Genomic DNA, 20,113 nt, shown 5'->3' with positions numbered 1-20,113 from the left:
AAACACGCGTTAAGGATTCACGACAACCATAGGTTGAAAAGTGAGATAGCACTTGGTTATTCTTTTTTAAGACGGTTGTTTATTTGTATCTGTGGCCCGATAGTAATATAGAATATAATTTATTCAAGTCTAATAAATCATACAGCGAAATTGTAAAACTGTTTCGATAGTAATACACACGCACGAGATTTCCCCACGACCGACTTGCGAGTTCCACTTGGGGGTTATCCAGAAATATCTTCTCTATTCATCAACCGTCCAGTTAATATATTTTTCAGCAAAATGATTCACTGTCAAGTTCAACATTTTGGTTTCAGACAATTGCCTACCTCTTAATCTAATACTTGTCGTAGTACCTATTTTTGTAACCTCTATTTATTTAAAATTAAAATTGAAAATTAATTTTGTTGAACTTTACCTCGAAACAATTTTTAAGGATTGTTTGAAGTTTTCTTCAAATTCCTCAGAAAGAAATTAAATTTGCAAAGATAAATATTGTTTATTGAAAATAAACGACACTTCGATAATTGGTTTCCTATGAGGAAATACTTCAATTTATGCAAAAGCTGATGTTTGCCTGATAGAAAATTCCAAAATAAAGCAGTAAAAGTGGAAAACTGTTGCAATCGTCGAATAAACTCTAACCGATAGTAGTTTTGTAAGGATCGAAACAGTTTTAAATGTTACTGGAATAGATTTGTGATTTAATTTACGTATTACAATGCGTAAATATTACAAAGAATACCCGTCTTTGAGAAAGAATATCCGGAACGCAACCTTATTTTCCAGCCAGTCGCATCGCCGTGATCCCTTTAACGCTAATCTTTGAAAATGTATACCATTAACGCTCTACCTTGTTAGAATCCGTACAGAACTGGATCTCGGGGAACCAAAATGAGACCCAATTGTACATTAAATTTTGCTTCCACGTGATACGGAAGGACATTGTGCATTAGACGAGCGTCGATTGTCCCGTGACGTGGTCCGAACCAAGCAGGCTGTGAATCTACATGATAAAGTGGAACTTTTGTTGTTGCATTGCAGATTAGATATGTGCAGGAGGCAATACGCGAATGACGTGTGCAATAGAGGAACCGCAGGTACGTTTCTCGGGTTTAAAAGGAAACAGAACACGAAATTTACGAGCGAAGTTGTTTTTAAACTCTTACTGTGCACTGCTCTGTGAAGGTTTTTTTTTCTCAAATCTCTTTCGCTGCAACACCGCGAAACGGACCTAAGATATTATACACTTTACGCAACAGCGATCCTCGAGGTCCTCGTGGCCCCAGGATCTTGCAGTTTTTAACGTTCTTCCATGGGTAAGCTGTGTCCTTTTGAAAAAGTGCTCCGTCGTTCTATCAGAATTCGATTATTACTAGCTACGCTCGAGGCAGAAAACATTGTCCAGTAAAGGTCCAAAAGGTTTTAAATCCTGTTTCGAGCGATACGTATGACTTTAAGGGGTCAGTGTAAACGTTGCAAAATTTAACCATCTTTATTAATTTTTTTTAAGTAAATGTTGCATCTGACGCTATAATTCATTTTCGTAGTTTACTTAACTATCTTTTGGGAATACGAAATAAATTTTTTAATAATTTTTATTGACTTTTCATGTTGTTATTACGTAGACGTAGGTGATTACAGCTCTCAGGATTTTTATTCGGTAGGTTTCCAAAAATAATTAATTTATGTTGAAAATTGGCAAAATGGCGAAAGCTTAAATTATAAATTGCAACGGTTTGTCATTTTTCCACAACTTTTTAATCAAAGAATATTATAACTTGAGAGCTATTAGTATGTAAAACAAAGTGTACAAATTTCAAAGCAATCGAACGTATAGTTTTTGAGATTTTATCTACGCCTAAAATCTGCAAGATCATACTAATCAATCCCAGTTCCATACAGTATGTAATTCCTTCCAGAGTGTTGGCACCCAGATGGTACAAACGCTAGAATTTCGACTTTTAAAAACAGCAGATATCTCTTGACCCTGTCGTAAACCTCTCGAAATAGTAATTTCGAAATGAAAAAAATTGATTTTTTTTAAGTCTCGCATGAGACTGACCCCTTCATACTCACTATACTCGATCGTTTACGTATTTACACCGAAACTAATCCGTTTAGAACAAAATGTTAGAATAACTGCATGCACACGACTTGTAACTTCAAAAGGAATTGGACAGTCAAATTTTTTACTTACTAATCGGCAAGTTTATTCTGTGAATTTATTTTCTAAATTAATTTAGACGTCATTTTTATACGATAGTTTGAAGTAATCGAATACAAAAATCTGATAACCTATTCTTTATTATTTACGTTGTATTTCAATCGACAAATATCACGTTTCCTTCTTTGCAAATAGTATAAATATTTTATCTGTTCGAAGTTACTCTGAAAATAACAAACTGATTCATTGACTTGCTTTTCTCTTCTGTTTTTCAAACGAAGTGGTGTGGATAGTCTCCCAACGATCTTAAACGGCCAATATATTTCTACCTCGAGTACAGCTTCGTAAAATGTTCTGATATTCGCGAAACGTCAGGATCATTTCGTCGAAATAACACAGCCTACGCTCTATCGTCTACAACGGTGTAAAATATAGGATGTCCTCTTCAAAATAATGAAAGAAATATCGGTGAACGTGGATCCCAAAAACCAACATCTCGTAAAATAAAGCTACTCTTGTTGTTCTTGTTACTCACACTGAACGAATAACAAGCTTACACAGTTTTAAATAAACTTCCTTCGTCTTCGTTTATCAGCATGCATTAATAACAATTGGTTTTCAAACCCACGTTTACGAACACTTTTTTATTCATTTTGACGAGCACTGCACGATCGAAACGTTTGTACGAAGTCTGCAAACAAATTGTATCTCATACAGTTACGTGTCTTCGTTGCTTTTGTCTCTACTTATACTTTTTTTTCACTCTGATAGCTTGAACGAATTACTCTGCGTTTGAAATTTATGGTCACTACGAATGGTTGAATGAACACAGCGATTGGAGCTTCCTTCAGCTGAATGTGAACGATTCTATCCGGCTTGCCACGCGCGTTTTCTAGTCTCTGAATGTCACCTCTCTTAGTCTTGGGATACAAGTTTCTCCTCTGTCTCTTTTTTTTTACCTGAATCTCACTCCGAGCGTACGAGCAAAAACGATGGCGATCAGTGGCCAACCTATAGTGATGGACAAGACTATCTACACAATATGATCGTTACGATACAAACGCTTACAACTAAACCAATTGATACGAAAAAAACGATTTTTCACATATTCGTTTATTATCTAACAAGGAAGAGAAACTTTACACACTCAATAATTTTTTAAATATTAATGACTGAAGTTTCATTATTATTTACAAATGCAATTTCACTCTATGAAGTGTCAATTACCATCATGAGACGTGATAGTAAAGTAAGATATTCTTACTCAGTTTTTTATCTTAATATAGATAAATTTAAATAATGGAATTCATATATAAAAATTCTAATTAACTTTTAAATAAAGTATCTTTGTATTTATTCAAATGTATAAGATATATAAAAATATAAAAATTTCGTATTGATAATTGGATGAAATTCTCCATCCATAGTAGCTGAAAAGAAAGGAAGCATTAGGAACCATTTACCTCGTAAATGAAGAAAAATTTGTTATACATAAAGATATTTTATTTAAAAGACAACTAATATTTTTATGTGTGAATTTCATTATTCAAAATCTGTATTAAAAGAAAAATTTTTGTAGTTATTGAGAATCGAACTTGGGTCTACTGTGGATAGGAGTCTCTTACTTTACTATCACGCCTCATGATAGTAATTGAATACTTGATAGATTAAAATTATATTTGTGAATAATAATGAAACTTTAATTATTAATATTTCAAAAATTATTGAGTGTCTACCTTTATAATATCATATATTCTTAAACCGGATAATTAAATCTACAAATATGCAAAGTTTTAACAAAATTGGTATCCCGAAGGACTTGCACTCTCCTTCTATGTTTATTGCATAACAGAATCAGTAATAACTACACCCCGTAGAAAAGGTATTTTATAGAAGATAAACAATAACTTAGTACAATATCATTTTTATTTATTAACATATAATATTAACTATCCTATAACAAAATTTTATAGCACTATTTTTATGCAGTCTACTTTTTTATTGACTTTGAAAAAATTCTGGCCCATTCGAAGGCTACAAGAGATCCTCAAAATGAAAGGACTATCGATAAAATATTAAGACTATTTTTCATTAGTCACAAGTATAGAACAAAAAAATACTCAAGATATTTTTCTTATTATTTTGTGTATCGCTGTATTTATATATTATGGCTTCCATTATGTAATAAACTGAGATAGATAAGAAATGAAAATGTCGAAAAACTTTTACGTTAGATTAATTTGTTTAATAATTATAAGCATTTGTGTCATAACGATAATGCTCTGCCGCTACTTTTGTACCAAACACTGTACAAAGATGGCGCGAAATTTCACCCTTTCAAAACTTCTCTGCCCGTTTCCTTTTGCACAGTGGCTACGGTTTCCTAGTGTGTGTTCACGACGCGTAAACACAACTGTACAATCGATCATTCACGACGATTTCCTTTAAAAAAAAAAGCTCCGACCGATTAATCCGTTCGATCCTAACGACGTGATATTAATTGTAAGAATATCTGGGAAAAAAGAAACTGTCCCTTTGTCGTTTCTATGCTCTCTGTGTTCTATTCTGAATAACTTAAGCCTTTCTTTGTTTCTTTGGCTGCGTTACCGAATAAGGACCGTGGTCGGTAAGTTTTTGAATCCGAAACAATTAAAACGAACATCGAGTAACAGGCTAATACCCTAAATATAGATATCACGGAATTCAATATAATTCGCGTTGGTATCGTTAAAGAGAAACATTATGGACCGATTTTCACAGTAGACGTATTAACAATTTCCAAATGCCTCGGCTAACAAATCAACGTAAAATTAACACCCAGAATGCATGCTGCCTGTTGAACAGATACTCTCGTCTGGCTTTGAGTAACAAAAATAGTTGAAGCATATTATTATTATCGTTAGGTTTCCGCTACAATTTCGTGTTTAATAATAACAATACCAACGGTAACTTAAAGGGATACGTGTCATCCATTTTTGAGAAATAATATGATTTTTCACTCTTTTCTTTCAAAGAAAATACCTTAAGAAATTTGTATTACTATTGAAAATGTAAAAAAGAAAATCAAATGTATGAATTTGTTGATGGAGGCTTCGTTAAAAAGTTATTAACAATTAAATTCGAAAATTTCAAATCATTCTGGAAAAATTATTTTTGATTGCAGGGGTCAATTACAATCATTTTTGGTCAACAGACATACCCTCGAAATCCTACCCACTTTCGAGAAAAAAATTCGAGTAGGTACAGAAATTTTTCGGCGAAAAAAATTTCTCCAAATTGTTCTAAAAAAATTATATTTAGTTACAGGGAGCAATTACAATCGTTTTTGGTCAATAGACATACCCTCGAAATCCTAACCACTTCCGAGAAAAAAATTCCTTACCAAAAATCTAATTTCTGGCCAGAAATGTCTGCCCGAATTTTCATGCGAATCTTTAAAACGTCATAACTTCTGAACGGATTGGACGATTTTAATGTTTAAAATAGCAAACTACGCGTATTTTAGTGTAGAATATGTACAAATCGTAAAAATATTCGAAAAGTTGGTCCTCGACCCCGTAAAATGAGATAAACTCCATAAAAATGGTCCAATTTTCAAACAACCATAACTCCTACAATAGTGAATATATTTCAATGAAACTTTTTTCTGTAATAGAGCTCATAAGTACCTACAAAAAAGTATTACACAACTTTTCTGTAGGGCGTCAAACAAAATTACTAAAAATGAAAAACGAATTTTTAAGAAAAATCGACAGGGGTAGGTGCCTCAATTTTTCGGCGAAAATGAAAAGTTTCAAATCGTTCTGGAAAAATTATTTTCGGTTGCGGGGGTCAATTACAATAATTTTTGGTGAGTAGACCTACCCTCGAAATTCTACTCACTTTCTAGAAAAAAATTCAGTACGAGCGGAACTTTAAACGTTAATAACTTTTTAACGAAGCCTCTATCAACAAATTGGTATTTTTGATTTTCGTCCTATTTTCATCTCTAGAATCTCCCATTAAAATTTTTCCCAGGGGTGGCCCAACACCCTGTATAAAGTGAATTCTATTTATTGTTCTACATGTGTTTATTTAAAGAATTATCCTATAGTTTTGTAACTATAGAAATCAATATCTCTTGAACGAACCGTTTTTAATGTCCTAAATTCATATTTCAAGTTTGTGTATTTATTAAAAAGGACTGACTAATATTTCTATTTTTATTGTGAATTTTAATTTAGTACTATTGGTCAAAATCAGACTTAAATGGAAATTTATTTGAAAAGGTAACGAATACTAACGATACATCTCAATTCTTTTATGGAATTTTTATTTTTTCAAAATTGGAAGCACGTTGGCACACTCTGCTGCTCTGGTATTAATTAAACTCGCTAAGAATAGAGCTTATTACTCGAAACCGAATAACGAATTTAGTAGCAAAATTAACATTTCTATTAATATTAAATATACATTTTGTATAAAGATTAAGATATTGGAGACTGATCGTACGAATCCATCTAGGTTTCGCGTACGTGGGTGGAGCGTGTGTTGTAAATAAGCGTCTCGAAAAAGTGAATTCAGTCGCCATCATCGAGGACACCGGAGGATTTAGCGGAATTATCGTCGCTGCCCACGAAGTCGGCCATTTGTAAGTTCTCCTTTCGTGCTTTTATCATTTATACTCGTAACCGTTAAATTTTAGAAAGTGTCTCAGTTTCAAATGTTTTCTCAAAATCACCCCATTTTTCCCCGATTCGTAAACTAACTTCCATATACGTTTCATTTGTAAATTAGCTTAGAAATTGGAATCTGTATTGATAAATTTTTTGAACCAATATTTGGATCCATTATTCTTATTAGTCAAAATTATACTAAAAATTGGTGATAAAGTTTGTATTTGTAAAAACGAAAATTACTTGTACAGAAAGCATGTTTCAACCGTAGATAATATTACGGTTAAATGGAAATATTATAGACTTGGAGCAGTCCACGATGGTTCACCGCCACCCAGCTATCTCGGAGGACCCGGAGCCGAAAAATGTCGCTGGGAGGATGGCTACATTATGAGTGACCTTCGACACACTGAGAAAGGCTTCAAGTGGTCTCACTGCAGCGTGTCGTCGTTTCATCATTTCTTAAAGTACGAATCTAATACATTATACAATCAATTCACAGGGAAAGTGAAGGCCTTTGAGCTACCGATTTTGTTAAAACTTTGCACACTTATAGATTTAGTTGTCCAGTTTAAGAGTATGTAACATTATAGGGGCTACTACTCCATAATTTTTGAAATACTAATGAGTAAAGTTTCATTACTATATACAAATATAATTGTAATATATGAAGTGTCAATTACCTCCATGGATAGTTAAGTAAGACACTCTTAATATAGATTTTGAATAATGAAATTCACATATAAAAATGCTAATTAACTTTTAAATAAAGTGTCTTTGTTTGTCTGTGTCTCTCCTCGTCAATTGCAAGCATTTACGCCAAACAACCATTCGATTAAAATAACAACAACAATATATTGTTAGAATAATTATGAAAAACTATATTCTATGATAAACGAAGACCTGATGTACTTGAACATAATTTTCCACGTTAACACTGATAGGGCAATTATAGTATAGGGAAACTCGGTGATTTTCCATAAAATTCTCTGTGTCTAAAGTAACTTTTAAGGTATCATTGTATTAAACATTCGTGTTTATTAATTAACAGACAATTCGAATAAAAAAATAATAAAATAAAATGTGAGTTAAATACGGTACAGGTACGCAACACTTTGATAATTGTATAACGAATCAATAGTAAATAAAATATTCCTTTGATTGTTTAATTTCAGTGGCGACACAGCAACGTGTTTGTATAACGCGCCTCACGAAGACGAAGCGCTTCCCAGAGTTTTGCCCGGGAAATTGCTCTCTTTGGACGCACAATGTCGAAAGGATCGTGGAACGAGCGCATGTTTCGTAAGCTTTACTAAAACACAATCGGTTCAATATTATTTTTTTCTATTACACATCGCCGATTATGCATAAAAACATTGAATCTCGCGGGTCGGATTTTAGAAAGACGACAGAGTTTGCGCTCAGTTGTTTTGCTTCGACGCTGGTTCAGGGTATTGCGTGGCCTATCGTCCAGCAGCCGAAGGCTCTCCATGCGGAGATGGTCAGGTAAATGATCAACGATTAATAAAAGTAGAAAATAGGGAGTACGATCGAATAAAATTTGGTCAAGAAAAGCCAGTTTACTCGATACGAGTCAAGCCAGAAATAACTTTTACATTCGTGTCTTATCTCTCTGCTTTAAAGACAGAGATAAAACGGAGATGTTTCGAGCGATCAATTGTCTTTTATCGATTTTTAGATTTTATTTCTAGATAATTTCGAAGAGCAAACCAATATATCACGATAGTTCTCGCAATCGAAGTCTAAAACATATCTATTAACCCGATTATTACTATCCCAATTTTAAGATAGACATTTTTACAGAACTTTTAAATCAAGATCGATGGGTGTCTTACCTAACTTCAGCACCTTGAATATTTCATTTTTTTTGATGGTAGAATAAAGTACCAAAGTGTCAATAATTTTTAAAGATAAATACAACATAATTTTCTAATTGCCCTCGAATATTGACCCTTTGTACTCGGAGACTTTACATTGGCAACCTACTACTAACTCAAACACACTTTCTTACGAAATAGATAGTAAATATTCAAGTAAATATATCATTTTTTTACATTTTCTTTGGATGTCCCTTCAGAGGGGACAGTTGAGTGCAAAGGGTTAAAAAATATTCGGTATTAGGAAAAACAGAGTTAGACGATATTATTTGATTGTTACTCTATTTTTTAAAATAGGAGAAGTGACGATGAATTGAAATTGAATCCGATTATAGTTTGTTCAGAAACGTATCTTCTACTTAATGCTTCTGAACGACGCGCATAAAAATACGTTCGTATGTTTCCGTTTACGGAACAGTTTTTGTGCTGATCACAATTTTATTAACTATTCCAGTACTGCCTGAATGGAAAATGCGTGGCGGAGCATGAAAATATTATACCAGATTACACACAAAACATCCCAACCTACGTGCGCCGAGATGGCACTTATAATCCCACAGCCCACAATCGGCCTCTATTCGCTCAATACAACAACACGGATTACAGGTAACGATTAAAAGTCTCCTATTATCGTGTATTTTCTCTGTACGATATACAGAATTTAATCAAAATAATAATTGCATTGTACTTCTCCATTAACGTTGGTTACTACAGTTGCATTTATTACAACTGGCGATTTCATCGAGTATTAAATACCGATTCCATAGTATCGTACAAAATAAAGAGATATTCACGAATAGGAATTTAATTTGATATAATATGCACGTATATCGAGTGCCAAATGAAATTCATCTTTGCTCTGTACAACAACAAATTAATTTTAAATTATGTCGTGTAACATGGAAATCTTGATTAAAACATTCTGAAACGTTTGGTAATTTGGAAAATATTTAAAAATATGTGGGATGTTTCGAAACTATAGATACAAACTTAAGTGGTTAATAGGATTCAGAAAACGGACACAAAATGAGCAACAAAATATAGGTTTGATAAGTTTTAATTTCCAACTTGATCGCTCTTGAAGTACCTAACTTTTGACCTGTAAGTTTACACGCAACAGTGACTTTCGTCTTGCAAAATAAAAATCTGAGAATCATTTTATGGTACTGTAATTATTGAAAATTTACCTAGCCATTTTCTCTGTGAATACTTTGACCAATTAAATTTATATCTATACTTTTGAAATACCGTGCATATAAAAAGAAACTTTTTATATTTAGTAAACGGTTGTCGTTCGTCGGAACATGTATCAAACTGAATCTGAATTAAAAGACTGGAGAAGCCGACTTCGACGATGTTTATCTTTTGTTTTTGTTCGTTTGATAACACTATAAATGCTATTGTCACACAGGTATCCGTGGGAATCGACGACACACAGCACGCAACAAACGAAATTTAAGTATTTCTCGCCGTTGTCGAATCACTTCTCGTCGACGTCGACGAGCAGTCCTTATAAACACGTCACACCATTCACGACAACTACAGCAACTAAATGCACACATACGACTGCCAGTTATTTATACGCCAATAAGTACAAGACTAAACTTTACGACAATAATATTAGTAAGAACAACTATGGTACAACCACTACTAGGAAGTACACGAATCATTTGAATTCGTATTATACGGTTAGCCCTCTGTCGAAAGTCACTAATGACGCGAGTTATCCGAAAATTAGCCCATTCAAACGTAAAAGTACGGTCAGCATGATGTCGTTTCCAACAACAGCCAAAGGGGATCAGAATGGGCTTCGAAGCGATGGTCGCGGTAAGAGAAATCCGTATCAAAACCACTTGATACGAGACATATTGCTTTCTTCTCAAATTACAGAACCTTTCTTCTTTCATTTCTTCATCATCGTCTGTTTCCCGTTTAACGTTATCGAATCGGATAACAGCATCTCGTAGCTTCTTTCGCTCTATCTATTCTCTCGCTTTATCTTCTACTACTCTATTGTGAAATATATGTTCCTGGCAGGTGATCTTCTTCTTCGCTTACCGAGCGATTATCTTCGATCATGACTAATTAACACCGTGGCACCGTGAAAACGGCTGCGATGTAATTATTAAAATTGTGACAGACCGACACGTCGCTCCTTCGAGATCCTGTTTCATTCAATTCACATCAGGACAGTGAATATCTTTGTGTTTCATCAACTTTCGATATCCTGCTCCAACGACTCGCGAACTATGATCATTTCATGGATATTCTGTGGGAAGTAGTGTGTCTTTGTTCTTTCTAATCGTAAATTTCCGAAGCAAATTACTCAGGTGAGGAATCTGGGAGGATGTACCATATAACGAGCAACTTATACTTTCAATATTATTGTGTGGAATTAATTTTAATCGTTGATTATTTGTTGCACGATATTAGATGTAAATAATGAGAAACCAAGAGAAATCTGATTTTTGAAAAGGTGACGGATTCGTATGCGATAAATTGTACAGCGAGTTACAAAATTACTGGCACAACAATTTTACAAAACTACAGAAAATGGGAAAATAGTACAAGAATTTTTATATTTTTCTGCCAAGAAATAGTTTTCATTAGTGGCTTTTAATGCCCATGAATTTGTAGAAGGAATCATCAAATATTTATTTCTTTTTGCATATTTAAAAATATTAATTTTATCCTTTCGATGCTTTGAAACGACGATAGCTAATATATAATAAATCTTTCAATGTTCTGAAGTCACTATTATATTATCTTGTACTGAGAAATTACAATCTTTGTCGACTGAGCTGTCTGTTAGCCTTCAAACACAGGTGGATGTGCTACCACGATATAGTTGAGATTAAAAATTCTCTATCAGTTTCTTTAGGAAAGAAAATTTACAAACGCCAAAGATTACTACAGGACACTGCAATCCTTGATTGTTTAATATAAACTCTAACTTGAAAAACATTAATTTGACTAATATTTTAAAACATCGTTCTGAAAAAAAGGCTATGAACTTGTTCAGTGGGTCGTGGAACCATGTATTATCGTCTGTACATACAGGGTATTAAGTATCTATATGTCAAATTTTAATGAAAGATTCCAGAGGCCAAAATAAGACAAAAATCAAGAATAATAATTTGGCAGACAGTTGTGGGTAAATACATGTGAGTTGACTATGGAGGGGATTAAAAAACGCAATGTTCAAACGACCATAACTCCTGCAATAGTGAACGTAACTCATTCAAATTTATTATGGAAGTAGAGCTCATGGGTACCTTCAAAAAAGTATTAGACAACATTTCCGTACAGCGTGAAACAAATTTATTAAAAATAAAAAATGAATGTTTAACACTAAACCTACCGGCACTGCATGTATACCCATTCCTACCATGACCGGTCAAATGACCAATCTTTCTCTTTTTCTTTAACGAGGCAACGTACTTCTAATTTTTACATATGTATAGAAAGTTGTGTTTTGATGTTCATTCGTAAGATGTTCTTTTCTTTTATGTGAAAAAATTTTTTAATAATCATCTGATAGAAGATAAAACACCCTTGAAAACGAATTTTGTTCTAAGTCGATACCGTAGATAGTTCTAGAGAAAAGAACTATTTAAGAAAAAGTGCTGGCTAGTAATTACGCAAACATCCTGTATTTAAATTCTTTTTCAATTAAATAAACAATTTATGGTCCAGTTTTATCGTACACTAGTTGTACGATCAGTAGGAATTGTTGAAACTTCTTTGGGTACATAGCGTCAAAGTAAATTTCAAAAGAAACATAGAAGATAGCAAAAATTATAGTAGGTGATATGATCATTAGGTAGAGAATGAAAAGCCCTTTAAAATGAACGTTTGTACGAGTCGATAGCTTCATTAGTTCCGGAGATATAGCGATTTTAATTTCAAGTCGCTGCGATGGCTAGTTTCGGAGATAGGGTTTGTTTACGTTTTGTTGTGCGCTCGCGAGTTCATTCATCTCGCGCGCGTAGACAGTAGTGCGTAGTAAATTCTTGGAAATACTACGCCGAAACTAGGTCACGAGAGTCACGTACGCGAGGTAGGTCAACACCACGCACGTGCGACAAGGAGGTCCGACTCCGCTAGACGAAGACAGTGATAGTCGAATTAAAAAAATTACCTTTTACATAAATTACGATATCTCGAAAACGGAAAGTCCGATCGAGAAAAACCAAAAGCCATTTTAAAGGGGAGGCTTTGCCGCATCTGACAATGCCTCAATAATTAATAAAACACTAGTAGTTTCGGAACTGCACGCGTCTAAACTTTTAGTATTTTTAATACGCGTTTTCTGAGACGGGAAGCGAGAGACGGCGGAATTTAAAAAATTATCTTCTACATAAATTACGATATCTCCGAAATGGAAAGTCGGATCGAGAAAAACCAAAAGCCATTTTAAAGGGGAGGCTTTGCCGCTTCTAACAATGCCTCAATAATTAATAAAACACTAATAGTTTCGGAACTGCACGCGTCTAAACTTTGAGTATTTTTAATACGCGTTTTCTGAGACGGGAAGCGAGAGACGGCGGAATTTAAAAAATTATCTTTTAGATAAATTATGATATCTCGAAAACGGAAAGTCGGATCGACAAAAACCAAAAACCATTTTAAAGAGGAAGGTTTACTGCTGCCAACGATGGCTCAGTTATGCAGAAAACATGAGTAATTTCGAAACTAAACGCGTCTAAAGTTTAACTATTTTTAATACGCGTTGTTAGACTGTTCTAAGACAGTGAAAACTGTAGATTCTCTCCTTTCGTCTTTGCCATTCGTATATTTCCCATTTACATCGGAGGCTAATCAGAATTTGGTACCAAATGTCCAGTTTTTTACAAAAAAACATAAATCGTTCAACCGGTCAGATGACCGGTCGTGGTAGGCAAGACAGACTACATATTTTTCTCAGAAAATAAACAATAAGATTAGAAGTGAATATTGTAAAATTCATTGTACGTATACTATAAGAAAAGTCGTGAAGTTAAGTGGCGCTAAAACAATATTGTGTGTTAGAAATTCTAAACGAAATTTTAAAAACGGCCATTTGACCGGTCGCGGTAGGTTTAGTGTTAAGGAGAATCGACGGGGGGTAGGTACCCTTTTTCGTCGACAACAAAAAATTTCAAATCGTTCTGAAAAAATTATTTTTAGCTACGGGAGTCACTTACAATCATTTTTGGTGAATATACATACCCCCGAAATCCTAGGCATTTTCGAGAAAAAAATTCTGGAAGGTGGAGAAATTTTTCAACGAAATTAAAAAATTTCAAATCATTTTGAAAAATGAATCATTTACAATCATTTCTGGTGAATATACATACTCCCAGCAATGTTTCCCTGTTTCAAATATTTTATTATTTCAAAATGCAAACAACGCGCATTACAGGCGGATCTTTAAACTTTAATAACTATTAAACAAAGCCTCAATTAACAAATTACTATTCTTGATTTTTGTTTTATTTTGACCTCTAGAATCACCCCTTAAATTTTTGACATATAGATGCTGAACACTCTGTATCAAGTTTTACATTCAATAATGATGAATTCTCCTTTTACACGAAAATTCCAAAATAATAAACACACGAAATAGACAATTGTTCTAGTTCATAAAGCAAGACATGAATTTACAAATTTATTCTTTTGTTGCGAATATACAACACCTATGGATACTTCCAGTTCATATATGTATATATCAAAGCATAAGTTTATATCTATAAGTTATAAAAACTTTGAGACGAACGATTCTCTCGATTCGTAAATATCATAACTGTTTTCGGTCCTTCTAAAAGCTTTTTCTTAAAGCTTGACCGAATTTTGCCATTTCTTTTCAGAACCAGAGGTCGATGAGTGCACGGACGTGGGGTCAGATTGCGCGGAGCTGATTGACAGGCTGAGAACATGGCTGTGCCATTTGCAATCTGTGAAAAATCGCTGCTGCGCGTCCTTAAAGACGATTTGCGCCGCTTGATCGACAGAAGATGGATTAAATTGGTTAGGAACTCGCGTGGCCATGCAGACCACGGAACCGACGTAAAAAAAATCGGCGCGCACTCAGCACGCGTTCAGCTCGTCGAGCAGAAACCTCGACGGAAACGGGGTTAAATCGTGTCCACGGTGTCGGACTGCCTTTTCCGAAACAACTCAGAGTTCTGGATGCAGAGAAAGTGCAATTCCCCCTTCATTAAGTAGTTACGTATAACTGTGTTACCCCCAGATATAACTTCATTCTGTCTTCTTTTTTTTTTTTTTTTACGGTAGTACCGCAGGAGCTTTGTACAGAGAGCGGGTGTACGTATTTGACCCAGGAACGAACTGTTCGATCGAAAATCCGGTTATTCGTACGCATATTTATTCGATGCACGCAATCGCGCGGGTTGACTTATGTCGCGACGAGGGTATTTCCATAAATACGCGCGCGTTTCTATGCGTGCACGTGAGAAGAGCTTACCTAAAATCATGAAAAATTGTAGCGCAAGACAATAAATGGTGATTATACAATGGACGCCATCGCATTTGGGTTCTTTGCTTTCGCCTGCCAACCGTCGAAATCAACCTCGACCGTATCTCGTACGAGCGAACAATAGACGAAATTCATCGAAATGTAATATTTTCGAGTACCTTTGGAACGCGGGTTTTTTTAGAACAGTTGAAACTTGAAGAAACTAATTTTTTCGTTCGTTTATATTGTCAATTAGTAGTGATCCAAGTATCGAGCAACGCATTTAATCAATTTTGTGAATTGAGGTACGTATTGTGCATTATGGAACAATGGTTTGTGGTCAATTTTTTCTTCAATTATTGTCTGCGAGATTGTTGAATTATTGTTAATACGTACAAACATTCTGTGTAAGGATAAAATACTATTTTTCAAATATAGTCGAAAAAGCACGGGCCGCCATTTAGTTCTCATTATTTGTGCATCGATACATTAAAACGATTGTATCTTCGACAAATGTTAAAATTTGAAAATTTCCTTCTGAGAATATTTTTGTTATACTTAGAAATGTAAAAAAAAAACACAGCAAACAGAAATAAGACTTGAACAGAATTGAAGAAAATGTATTATTATAAATATTCTTCAATCGATGTATGTATTCTGAATCGATAACACTGGACTCGACACCGAAATGGTAAAAAGATTCTAGAATCTTTAATGAACCAATGAGAATCAAAACGAACCTAGTGAAGAAGCTCTACTATATTTATGATGACCTATGCAAGGCGGATCGCAGCCAATTTGCTAATATTATTTAGTTTTCAATTAATAATTGCATTACCCAGCTAAGAGTGATACGATTATTAATTAAACGCTAAATAATATTATCCAGGTCTCACCACGTGGAGATTGCTGCGAGTGGAGACCCGCCCTAACCGATTCCCAACCACATTAATTAAGGTCAACTGTGACCAACAATCGTTGGTCGAGGAAGCAATAAACGAAAGTGCAACCAATGAAAGGTGCACAATCAACGAAGAGAGTTGAAAGAATTTTCAAAAGAATTTGTCTCCAAATAAAAATAACCTGCCTAACATAATGGTTAACCAAACACCTGCTTAACTATAAATCTAAATTCGTTTATTATATCAAGAAACAATTCTAAATTCGCAGCCATTAGCTCGGTGTCATCCACGAAGAATAACTTTTCTATCGTGGGTGACAACGATTACCAGGTCTCACCACGAGGAGGTTGCTGCGAGTGGAGACCCGCAGGGAGGTAGATGGAATCACAGTTCCATCGATCTCCCTTTTACATTCTTACAAGCTAGATTACTAAACTAGAGAGATAGAAGGAAGCAATGTTCCTTCGTACGCGTGATCTGACATAATGTGAGAGAGCACCTTCGGTGCCTTTCTGGCATCTCTGGATGGCAAAACGCCCAAGTTTGTCGTGGAATAGTTCGTTATTTTTAACGATAGATGGTGCTTATTTATCGACCTCAAACCCCCTGGTGCTAAAACGCCCAAGTTTGTCGAGAAATCCATCTAGCGTGGATGATATGAACTATTCCACGACAAACTTGGGCGTTTTAGCACCAGAGGGCCTGAGGTCGATAAATAAACGCCATCTAGCGTTGAAGGTAACGAACTATTCCACGACAAACATGGGCGTTTTAGCACCAGAGGGTTTGAGGTCGATAAATAAGCGCCATCTAGCGTTGAAGGTAACGAACTATTCCACGACAAACTTGGGCGGCTCTCTCGATTCCCACGAGGCGGTCCAAAATTACTTCGGGTAGCTTCGGAGAATCGAGAAAGAGAACATGTGTCAGTTTGCCTTTGTCGACTTTCCGAAGCTCCACGAGCTCACGTACGCGTGATCTGTCATGTGCAATAGTGCATCAGGTGCTGAATTTGGCATCTCTGGTCCGAATACAGAAAAAGTGACAACTAGTGAATGCCAAGACTTTTTAGGCGGGGTTTTCCAAGCAAAACAATGTAGAGGAAAATGTATACCTACCGCTACAGTGTTGCATCATTACATATAACAGGGTATATTCAAACCTCTTTATCATCGACATCTGCACAAACTGAAGCAGATGGTTTTGTACATATGTATGTATATTTGCTAAATAACACTCTTTAAGGAAATGAAATAAAAAAAACTCGATTTTTTCGAAATTCTAAACCGCAATAGATTCTTAATTTAATACTATTATATGTTACTAAGTACATAATTAAAAGTGAGAAACATCCACATACCTATGGACAGGGGTATACGTCCATGCAATAAATATGTACTCATTTGTAATCAATTAAAATCAAGTATTTTAATACATTTTAAATATTATTACAAAGTTTATATAACATTAAAAAACAGCTTTTCAATATAGCATTTGTACAATTCTTAAACTGTTATTCAAATATTAAATACATTATATCACTAATATTATTAGAAGTTATGGTTACACTAAATGAAAAGTCTGGTTTCTATAAAATAATTTTCCTTTATCAATAAAATATATATTTCAACTGTTGCTCTACTTGTACAAAATTAATAATATAATATTCTTTGTAGCTAGTATTTAAGAAAATTGCGATCTTGTATACAAATAGCATTTGAATCATTTCACTGTTTTATGAAAATACGTTAAATTGAAAAATGATCCATCAGCTAAGCTTTGTTTGATAGTCGGTCAAAGCAAAGTCTGAATTGAAGAATGTGTAGTTTTATCACCAAAATACATTAGAGACTGTGATGACTAAAATTCATGAGATTGGTTTCGAATTGATATCATATGCACTATATACACCAGATATGGTTCCATCAAATATGCTCCACATTTTTCATGTACTTTCAGTATTGTATATGGTTTTGTTACAACTCTTTTTTATTGAAATTAAAGTAACAATTCTAAAGTTCCTTCAACTTGTCGTTTTCTTATTAGATTTTGTGTATTTTTGTACATCAGATTTGGATAGTCGCTTTAAACGAACTACTACATTTAAATTTCCTAAATTTGGCACTTTCTCATTTGACTTTTTGTGCTTCTGTACATCGTAATTGGATAGTCGTTCTAAACGAACTACTAAATTAACATTTTTTGAACATGTCACTACCACATTTGACTTTTTGTATTTCTGTATCTCGCATTCAGATAGTCGTTTTAAACGAACTGTTATCTTTTTTGTTGCGTCATGAGATTGTTGACATTGTTTTGTATTAAATATTTTCAAATTCAATTCTGAATTGTCGAATTTACTTACTTTATTATTTTCCGTATTTACAAATTGATTGGTTGACAAATATTTATCCGTATACTGATAGTTTTTTTCTGTTAAATTCTGATTAGTTACAAAATTATTTACAATTTTTAAATTTGTGTTCAGCGAGGCGCCACATTTCTGTGTAACATTTAATGCTGGTATAATTTCGTTTAAATAATTTCGCTTCTTTATGGGTCTTTTCTTTTTTACAACAAATTGCTTATCATTGTTGACATTGTTGAGAAGGGAGAACATGTTGTTAAACATATACAAGGGTTTCTTATTTCTTCTGTAAATTCTATACCTTCTTATAATGCTTAATCTGTTATGTAATGCAGGATGTAACTCTTGTTTAGTTTCAAATGTTCTATTCGCATTACTGTATATCGGATGAGCAATATCAATTGGTAAATTTGTGTCAGTATACAATTTCTTACGATTACCTAATTTTGGAGAACTATTTTGCAGAGTAGAGGTTTCTGTTGAGTTATTTTGTTCAGTACTCGCTGAGTCTGAACTGAGTGAGTTTTGTGTGACATAAGAATTTTCATTTTCTTTAATTGATGGATTCTCCATATTAACCATTTTGAGTGGTACAATCTTGTTAATATTTACATCTGAAGTTGTCTGCATTATAGTTGCATTTTGTATTAAATTATTTTTCTGTATCATTATAGTTTTCAATTTTTTAGAATAGGGGATTTTTTGAACAATTCTTTGTTTGATTTTTCTCCTTTGTAACAATTTCACATTCAGGTTATGTGAAATTAAAAATTAGGTTTCAACCTACCTCCAATAATGATGTGTTACTATACATAGTACATACTGCATCTGTAAAACCAGAAAAACTTTAACATTTTTTATTTAAGAATTGGGAAAAGGTGGATTAAATTGTTTTATAACTTTATTAAAAATCATTTCACAAGCATCTTCAAAAGGTTTAGTAAAAAAATTAAGGGAATAGCACTATGATTTTCCTTGTGAGAAAATAAAAATATTGTTTTGTTATACATTAGTATATGTTCTAGTTACTATAGATAATATTAGTTTATAAACATATCCGTGTTTAGATCATGAAAAGTTAAAATACTGAAATCCTGTATAATAATTGCGAAAGTAACTATTTAGGCATGAACTAACTATAACAAGATGTTAACTCTGACCACAAAGTGTTAAAATACATCGAAAAATATGGCATGTTATGTACAAATTACGAATAAAAAAAACATATTCTGCACTTACTTTGAGAATAGTTACTACTAATTACCGGTAATGAATGACAGGTTATTTTGATCCATTTGGGACTGTTTTTTTAAGTCACAAAAAAGAATAAAAATGTATTTTTGAAAAATATATTCAGAAAAGGAGTAATTAATGCATAATATGTAATCAAAAACTTCGTAACAATATTTGTATAGAAATAATTGGACTTAGAGATGCCAGACGGCGTCCCGCCACTATGGCCAGAGTTGGCATAATGAGTGCATCGTGCATCGTCGTTGACACTAGAAACGACGAACTTCCTTAGCGTCTAACGTAGTGATGGGGATAGCAGATTGTACATATAGTTTGAACAACAAAGATTACTTGCATAATTATTGTAATTTTTTTGCATTGCTTCTATTCTCTTCACATTATTTTTATATTCTTTATATATTTTATTTGTGCA

General features: G+C 33.8%; 2 protein-coding genes across 8 annotated transcripts in view; one reads left to right on the top strand and one right to left on the bottom strand.

Annotated features, from left to right (window-relative positions):
* The window catches only part of Sona (sol narae metalloprotease), a 96,678-nt gene extending 81,438 nt beyond the window's left edge, over nt 1-15,240 (top strand). For 4 of the 6 annotated variants that reach the window (XM_076764544.1, XM_076764433.1, XM_076764521.1 and 1 more), the window contains 8 exons: nt 1,045-1,100; nt 6,671-6,797; nt 7,125-7,289; nt 7,998-8,124; nt 8,224-8,328; nt 9,175-9,326; nt 10,132-10,547; nt 14,570-15,240. In XM_076764544.1, the coding sequence (XP_076620659.1) occupies nt 1,045-1,100; nt 6,671-6,797; nt 7,125-7,289; nt 7,998-8,124; nt 8,224-8,328; nt 9,175-9,326; nt 10,132-10,547; nt 14,570-14,706 (1,285 nt within the window). In that variant the 3' untranslated portion in view covers nt 14,707-15,240. The remainder of the gene's footprint in view (nt 1-1,044; nt 1,101-6,670; nt 6,798-7,124; nt 7,290-7,997; nt 8,125-8,223; nt 8,329-9,174; nt 9,327-10,131; nt 10,548-14,569) is intronic. The other 2 variants (XM_076764690.1, XM_076764602.1) reach the window with 2 other exon arrangements.
* A 1,893-nt stretch (nt 15,241-17,133) lies between these two features.
* LOC143346768 (uncharacterized) lies at nt 17,134-19,893 on the bottom strand. Of its 2 annotated transcripts, none has more exons than XM_076775271.1 (2): nt 19,687-19,893; nt 17,134-19,275 (listed from the first exon to the last, which is right to left on the bottom strand). In XM_076775271.1, the coding sequence occupies exon 2, from the start codon at nt 19,114-19,116 to the stop codon at nt 18,103-18,105; it is 1,014 nt and encodes a 337-aa protein (XP_076631386.1). In that variant the 5' UTR covers nt 19,117-19,275; nt 19,687-19,893; the 3' UTR covers nt 17,134-18,102. The 2 variants fall into 2 exon arrangements, with proteins under 2 accessions (XP_076631386.1, XP_076631469.1); XM_076775354.1 differs by lacking the exon at nt 19,687-19,893 and adding an exon at nt 19,412-19,558.
* Nucleotides 19,894-20,113: the final 220 nt, after the last annotated feature.

The sequence above is a fragment of the Colletes latitarsis genome, chromosome 1 (genome assembly GCF_051014445.1).
Source record: "Colletes latitarsis isolate SP2378_abdomen chromosome 1, iyColLati1, whole genome shotgun sequence".
Classification (NCBI taxonomy): Eukaryota; Metazoa; Arthropoda; class Insecta; order Hymenoptera; family Colletidae; genus Colletes; species Colletes latitarsis.
The sequence above is the reverse complement of the archived record's forward strand: the minus strand, read 5'-3'. Positions and strand labels throughout refer to the sequence as shown.

What these genes read in the sequence shown, in the direction of transcription:
- LOC143346768 (XM_076775271.1), bottom strand. Translation starts at nt 19,116, where the DNA reads ATGATACAGAAAAATAATTTAATACAAAATGCAACTATAATGCAGACA.